At 41.8% G+C, this 7,217-nt stretch overlaps 1 protein-coding gene across 1 annotated transcript; it reads left to right on the top strand.

Annotated features, from left to right (window-relative positions):
* The first annotated feature begins 6 nt into the window (after positions 1–6).
* H (transcriptional corepressor hairless) lies at positions 7–2,402 on the top strand. Its single transcript, XM_018517600.1, has 3 exons — positions 7–1,110; positions 1,323–2,132; positions 2,221–2,402. Exons 1-3 carry the CDS (start codon positions 765–767, stop codon positions 2,253–2,255), a joined length of 1,191 nt encoding a protein of 396 aa, XP_018373102.1. The 5' UTR covers positions 7–764; the 3' UTR covers positions 2,256–2,402.
* Positions 2,403–7,217: the final 4,815 nt, after the last annotated feature.

The raw sequence follows: 7,217 nt of genomic DNA, 5'->3' as shown, positions 1-7,217 counted from the left end.
CGGTAGTGCGTGCGTGGGTGGGTGGGTGTCTGTCTGGCCAGTGTCGACCGCCAACACTCGTGCACACGGGATTTCTCCCGTTGTGTGTACCGCGTGTGTGAATGCGAGCCGTCGTCGCGATCGCACTGATACCGATCGCGCCGCCCGACCTGGTGTCGGCACACCCGGAGTAACCCCCCGGCGTCGATCGCCCGCTGCACGCGCACGTTGTATTCCCTGAGTGGAAGAAAAAAAATGAGATATGTCGCCCCTCCGTCTGGAGCGTTTGATGCTGCTACCCGCGCGCTTCTGACTCCACTGGGACGATGACACCGCGACCGAGCCAGCGACAGATCTACCTGGAGAACGGTCACGCACTTCTGCCTTCTGTGTGCCTCGTCAAGAAATAAACGGGCACGACCGAGCCAAACCTGTGTGTCTGTCAGCCATCATGATCGCCCGCGAGTCATGACTTCTGTGCTCCACAATTTCTGACGTCCCGCCCAAGTGGCATGAGTTTGCTCCGCTTGTCCACGTGACACACGTGCCTCAGACTTTTTGTAAATTGTCAGGTTCTCGTTTTGTTGTCGTTGTAGGACAGAGAAAGGAGATTTCCGGGGTATACGAGGATGTTCCTCGACACACTGAGTCCAAACGCTGCGACGTTTCAAGTGTAACTATCTGAGAGAAAGTCAACAAGTTCTGTTATCCTGTTGCGTCACACGTTGGAAAGTCCAAGTATGAGAGGTCCAGCGGAGGAAAATGGATACCGGTAAAGTATCAGCATGCGCGAAAAGTCAGCAGAATGTCATGCTCACGCAGGTCACGTGAGGGGCACGACAGAGATGTGCTCGCGTGATCCACCTACATTGCACCCGACCCTCGCCAAGGCAAATGGTAAAAATTCAAGTCCCCAGCCAGCTCATCATACCGAGGCACAACGCATCGACAGCAATCTGCTGCCAACTCCCGGAGGTCGCTTGAAATTCTTCAAAGATGGAAAGTTCATTCTGGAACTGTCTCATCGCAGGGACGGAGAAAAGACTACGTGGTTTCCCGTGCCAAAGAAAACCTTTTGGCCACCCGCTAGCACCATCCCGAATCGGCAGGAGAGCTCTACTTCCCTCAGTGGTGGGTCAAAGGAAGCATCGATGCATATTATACAGTTTCTTTTATATTTCACTACTTTTTACATATGTTTATTATATTTTCAGAAATAGATTTGTTTATCATTGTTTCCCAGATCTTTTTATTCTGGTTTGCATTATTGTTGTAAAAAGTATAGGCAATACAATCAATCTACATAACTCATATATAACATGTACTCTGCATTCTGTTCTCAGTTTCCGATGACAATTCGTCGGTCCAATCCAGTCCTTGGCAGAGAGATCACTGCTGGAAGCAGACCCATCCCCGACGCAGGATAACCACGGAATTTAATTTTTATTATCGTCGAAATCCGAAGACTCGTTTGTGCGCGCATCTTCGCTTAATAGCGAGGAAACGCAGACGCCCGTTAGATTCCACGACTGTGGTCTCAGTTCCGGAATCAACGGCTAATTCGACGAGATTGTCACGGAAATTGAATGGTACGTCGTCGTCGGGCAAGGTTCTTAGTCTGATCATCGATAAATTGGCGCGCCTGCTGGATCCTAACGTCGTGTCACCTCGCAAACGTATACTGCGAGAGCTGGAGAGAGTCTCGCTGGAAGATCAGGCGTCCAAGAGACGGGCCACTCCACAGCCAGTTTGCACAACGAGTGCGCCGCCGACTCCCTCTTCGAAGCAAGTGTCATCATACAGTATAACGAGTATCCTGGGGGAGGACAAGCCAAGTCCCGAGCCGGGTTTCTTGAGGACACTGTTGAAGCCGGACGACCGGCAGCCTGTGAAATACTCATCGACTAACGCCTATCCAAGGGTACGAATCGATCCCTACATTGGATCCAGCAATACATCCGTTCATCATCCGCTCTACGGGATACCGATGTTGCCACCTGGACCGTACAGAGCGGCGCCTTTATGGATGGCTCCTCATTATCCGTCTCCCGTCCACTATCCGCCTCCTATGCAATTATACGCATCGCCGCATTCTCATCCGTTGTCCCCACATTACAAAGACTACAGGGAACAAACTCTCACACCTCCTTCAGGTATGTTTATTTATGTGTCATAAATAAAATAAGTATTGGAACAATTAGATCATTCGAAAATGTTTATGACTCTATTTTTCGTTTGCAGATATGCCTCTGAATCTGTCGAAGCATGCGGGTTGAATCTCAGGATCCCAATAGAGTTGGTGCCTTACGAGTGGACAAAACACTACGCAAACACTGCCCGTGCAACGACAATGCGATATATATTAGTATTTTTTTATTCATAAAACAATAGTATCTTAGTAAGTAGAGAAAGAGAGAGCGAGAGCGAGAGCGAGAGCGCGCGCGCGCGAGAGAGAGAGAGAGAGCGAGAGAGAGAGAGAGAGAGACAGAGAGAGACAGAGAGAGACAGAGAGAGATACAGATACGATGAAGCCAGATAGTTGGATTTTGGAAGAGCTATACTTGTACATACAAATGCATAAATTTTTGTCAATGGCGGCATAGGTATTTTATATTAATATTAAACACAAGATTCAAAAAGAAAAAGTCATGAGTGGTAATACACATAAAACGTTATGGATAAAAAATGCAATTATAAGTGTGTGTATACATGTTACACATATTTTTATGTACGCGACCTGCAAGTAAAGCGAGTGAAAAGCTTTTTAGAAAAGAAAGAAAGAAAAAAAAAATGAAAGAATCGATACGCGTGGTTTTTTTTTTAAGACGATCGTAAATCCTTATTAGTCAACGCGGGAATGTATTAGCAATCGAACGAGTCATTCGTATGTTTTTACTTTCGACATTACTACTCATATTTTGTCGCGATGGGGATGGGTGAGCACGCGTAAACCTGTGCACGAGCAGGTCTCATCCTGTACATCTCATTTATGCATTTTCCCGTTATTCTTATAACGTTACTATCATTATTATCATTAATGAAAAAAAAATAGTACATTATCTTAAAGGAATCGATAAGAAAGACATAGGATTATGTACAGAACAGATTATTGCCTCTATATCTCTAGCGCATTAATTATTCTTAAAGATAGAAATGCATAATAAATTTAGGCTCTAATAGAATATATTCACAATGGTATACAGTTATTTATATGATATTATATATAACGCAAAAAATATGAGAGAGAGAGAGAGGAGGGAGATAGAGAGAGGACACAAAATTACTTTGGTAACGACCGTGGGGTGTGCCTTACAGATAATTAACGAAATTCCATGAAATTAAATTATAAACGTTCTTGCGGATGTATATTATTATAAAAGGAGGCACTATATATATTATGTATATAATAAATATATCTTTGTGTTACGTGTATTTTCATCAAATCGACATTTATTCGTTGCTCTATTTATTATTAGTCAGGCGCATCGAAAAACATTTTCACGAGAAAGCAAGGCAAGCTCGCACAGGTTCTACAAACAAATGAGTAATTTTAATTGTTCAACGCGTACGCGATTCTCTTTAGCGATTCCGACAAAATGGAGAAGTATGTGACTGCGCATTAGCAATTGTATAGAAAAAGACTAATTTCGTAAATATAAATATTTCATATACTACGCACAAACATTATTTCATTTTCCATGATCTCTCTACAACCTGAAACCTAGAATATTCTCTTTTAGCAGTAATTATTATACTGTTCAATGTTTCATAGAAGTTGTTTATTCAATTATATATTATATACATTGTTATTTATATTACTCATTATAATCGCAACAATTATTCGAACAATTGACTCAATCGCTCCGTCATTTAAGCAGCAATAATATATATTTAGATATTTTTTATAAAAGCGAATCACGATAGAACTTGACATATTGCCGCATATTGTGATTTAAAAAAAATCATAAAAACATACTAAATCTGGACTAATGAGAGTCAGCGTAAGCGGAGGTGCGCAATAAAATTTTAACAAATAAATTTGTTACTCCATACGAAGTGTTGCTGTCATCTTTATTTAAGATCTTGAGAAATCTTGAACGTTTCGATTCTCTTTGGAATCATCAGCAATCTTCTTAAATCCATATTAGAAGAACGCGAAATCTAATATGGATTAAGATGATTGCTGATGAAGATTTCAAAGAGAATCGAAACGTTCAAAATTTCTCAAGATTTTAAATAAAGATGACATCAACATTTCGTATGGAGTAACAAATTTATTTGTTAAAATTTTATTGCGCACCTCCGCTCGCGCTGACTCTCATTAGCCCAGATTTAGTTTGTTTTTGTTATTTTAAAGAGAGAGAGAGAGAGAGTCCTTGTATAACATATTTATTAAAAAAAAAATTGTTATTTTTTTATTTTAAATACAAGGTGATCGCTGGACTATCTTATCACAACAAATATTGACATTTTAAAATAAAGATCGGTAAAGTTTTTTCTTAAAAAGCCATTTCTTTTTAAATATTAATAAAAAATTATTAAATGTATACTATACTCGTATATGTATAATGTATATTCTTCAGTTGTTATATTATATATTAATGTTACAAAAACAAATAGAAAGAGAAGAATTTAACTATAAATTGCTAAACAAATAATGGATTAAAACGTGTAGCTGTTCATTACATTACAATATGAAAGTATCTAGTAGTTAGAAGTGTGCGGGATCCCAAAATTCCCGAAACCTGATGCTTGCATGGGACAGGATGGGAAGATCGAAAATTTCGGGATTCCCGAGAATGTTAGGGTTTCCCGAAAATATTCGCATTTCCCGACAATGTTCAGGTTTCCCGAGAATCTTTGGGATATCTGATACTGCACGGAATCTTTTAATATTGTTTTTCTATCAATCTATAATATTAGTATTTCTAGTATTGGATTTTCTCCGAAATATACAATATTTTTACTTTTCTGTCTTTATCTATGGTAAAAGAGCCTTCTGTATGATTTATAATCAAACAGAAAATTTTGTAAAGTGAAACTCAACAACAGAAATCAAAAATCTAAACTATGACCATATTCAATAAAACAAATACATTCTACTTGAATTCCGACATTTTTAGAAAACCCGAACATTCTCGAGAAACTTGAACACTCGGGAATCTCGAATATTCTCGGGAATCTCGAAAATTATAAAATCCCGTCCCGATCCCGAAAAACATTCCCTTTCCCGTCCCGACGAAATTTTGCACACTCCTACTAATAGTCTTTGATTGTTCACATCGCCAATTTGCTAATTCAATACAAGATCTTATTCTGATTGGTTGATCTAGTGAAAAAATTCCAAGATTCCAGCCTTTGAATGGCTGTGGTCAATCGCAACGTGGTAAAAAAAATAGCAACTAAGGCCACTTAATTGAATATAAAATGAATTACATATAAACTTTAGATTTAACATAATAAAATTATATTTATATAATAATTATTTACATTTATATTAAAATTAATTATTTACAGGAGAACGATGTAGAGAGATTTATATTTTTATTTATATGAATAAAAAAAATTTTTTCATGCATTTTTTATATGTATTCAAGAGTTATTATAAAGATACTACTTATATTTCATGAAAATAGAAATTTGAGAAATAAACTGGCGCGATTGAACAAAGATGGCGGACCAATCACAAGCAGCTGTCCGTAGAATAAACTTGTAGGGTCTTCCATTTGGAAAACTAGTGCAACACAGAGTGCAATTGAAAACACAAATCAATTCACCTATTTTCAGTATTAATAAACAATTTAATCCTTTCAATTAAGTATTTTTTATCATCGCAACAATCTCATCACCTTATGAAAGAATTAAATTATTTATTAAAACATAAAAATATGTAAACTGATTTGCACTCAATTGCACCAGTATTTCAAACAAGTTTCTTAGTGAAAAACACAATTGGTTTAGAAAATATCCCTAGATGGTACGTCCTGTTTCACGCGATCTTTACAGCGGCGCTGGCGTGCTCCGCTTTGAGCGTCCGCCTGGTAAGGCCTGGTAACTGGTTCGCCATTCGGCCATCGGTTATTTCTCCGTTACTCGGGCCGGAGTGCGTTGGCTTCTCGCGACTCGCGACTCGCACAGCCGCGAGTTGGTCTGAAGGACGCGTTGAACGACGCGGTGAACGGTGTAACGTCGCTCGAGAGTGAACGGGTGAGTGATATTCGTGGACGGAGAGTCGCGAACGGACTCGAAGTGCGTGGTGTTTGTTCGTTCGGTCGGGTCGGGTGGCCGGGGACACTCCGACGCAGCCTTCGTCCGCGTTAGCGGCTCGCGCTCGCCGACACGAAAATGGCGGGCCATGTCGGCCTCGATGATACGAGCGGCAGTAGCGGTGGCCGCCGCCGACGTTGTTAGCCCTCGGCACCCTCGGGGGGACACCGCGACCGCACGTGAGTCGACAGTCGCGTAAATCGCCGACTGTACGCGCCGCGTACGGAAGATTTTCCCGCCCTCCAGTTGTTGCGTGTCGCTCGCACGCATTCACGCACGACACGCACGCTTGCTCGCTCGCTCGTTCGTTCGTTCGTTCGTCGTCGGGTAGCGTGTCGTTGAAAACGGAACGAACCGAACTTGAACAGCGGAACGTTATACCTGTGGTAGAGTGTTGTGAATAACAGTTTGACGGCAAGCACGCACGTAGTACCCCGGTTTGAAAGAGAGAGAGAGAGAGAGAGAGAGAGACACATACAGAGGGACCGTGCAAACCCCCGCAGGACTCCGCAGGCAGGCTGGAGGAAGGAAGGGATTAAAGGAGCGAAAGAGACAAAGAGGAAAGAGGGAGAAATAGAGGAGGACGGAGATAGGGCAATAGAAAGAGCGAAACCTCCCCCCTCCCCACCCCCGGGGGAACAGAGACAGACGGGCAGAGGACGCACTGGTGACTGGCCGAGGCAGACGGGAGCGAAAGTTTGGTAGGAGTGGATCGACGATGAGCAAACAAACACTATGGAGTGACTATGCCGTGAGATGTTGACCGTATCATTCAGTTGACGGGAGAGATAGAGCGCGAGAGAAAAAGAAAAGGTAGATCCGAGTCCACGGGGAAACTGCCAGAGTGAGAGCGAGAGAGAGAGAGAGAGTGCGTGTGTGTATGTGTGTGTGTGTGTGTGAGTGAGTGAGTGAGTGAGTGAGTGAGTGAGTGAGTGAGTGAGTGAGTGAGTGAGTGAGTGAGTGAGAGGGAG

This window comes from Trachymyrmex cornetzi, unplaced genomic scaffold (genome assembly GCF_001594075.2).
Source record: "Trachymyrmex cornetzi isolate Tcor2-1 unplaced genomic scaffold, Tcor1.1 scaffold700, whole genome shotgun sequence".
Lineage (NCBI taxonomy): Eukaryota > Metazoa > Arthropoda > Insecta > Hymenoptera > Formicidae > Trachymyrmex > Trachymyrmex cornetzi.
Note: the sequence above shows the minus strand (reverse complement) of the source record. Positions and strands in the feature narration are given on the sequence as shown.

Bases quoted from the DNA above. Each gene is read 5' to 3' on its own strand.
- H (XM_018517600.1), top strand. From the start codon at position 765: ATGCGCGAAAAGTCAGCAGAATGTCATGCTCACGCAGGTCACGTGAGG. The intron at 1,111-1,322 runs GTGGGTCAAAGG...TTCTGTTCTCAG, and splicing joins GAGCTCTACTTCCCTCAGTG to TTTCCGATGACAATTCGTCG. The intron at 2,133-2,220 runs GTATGTTTATTT...TTTCGTTTGCAG, and splicing joins AACTCTCACACCTCCTTCAG to ATATGCCTCTGAATCTGTCG.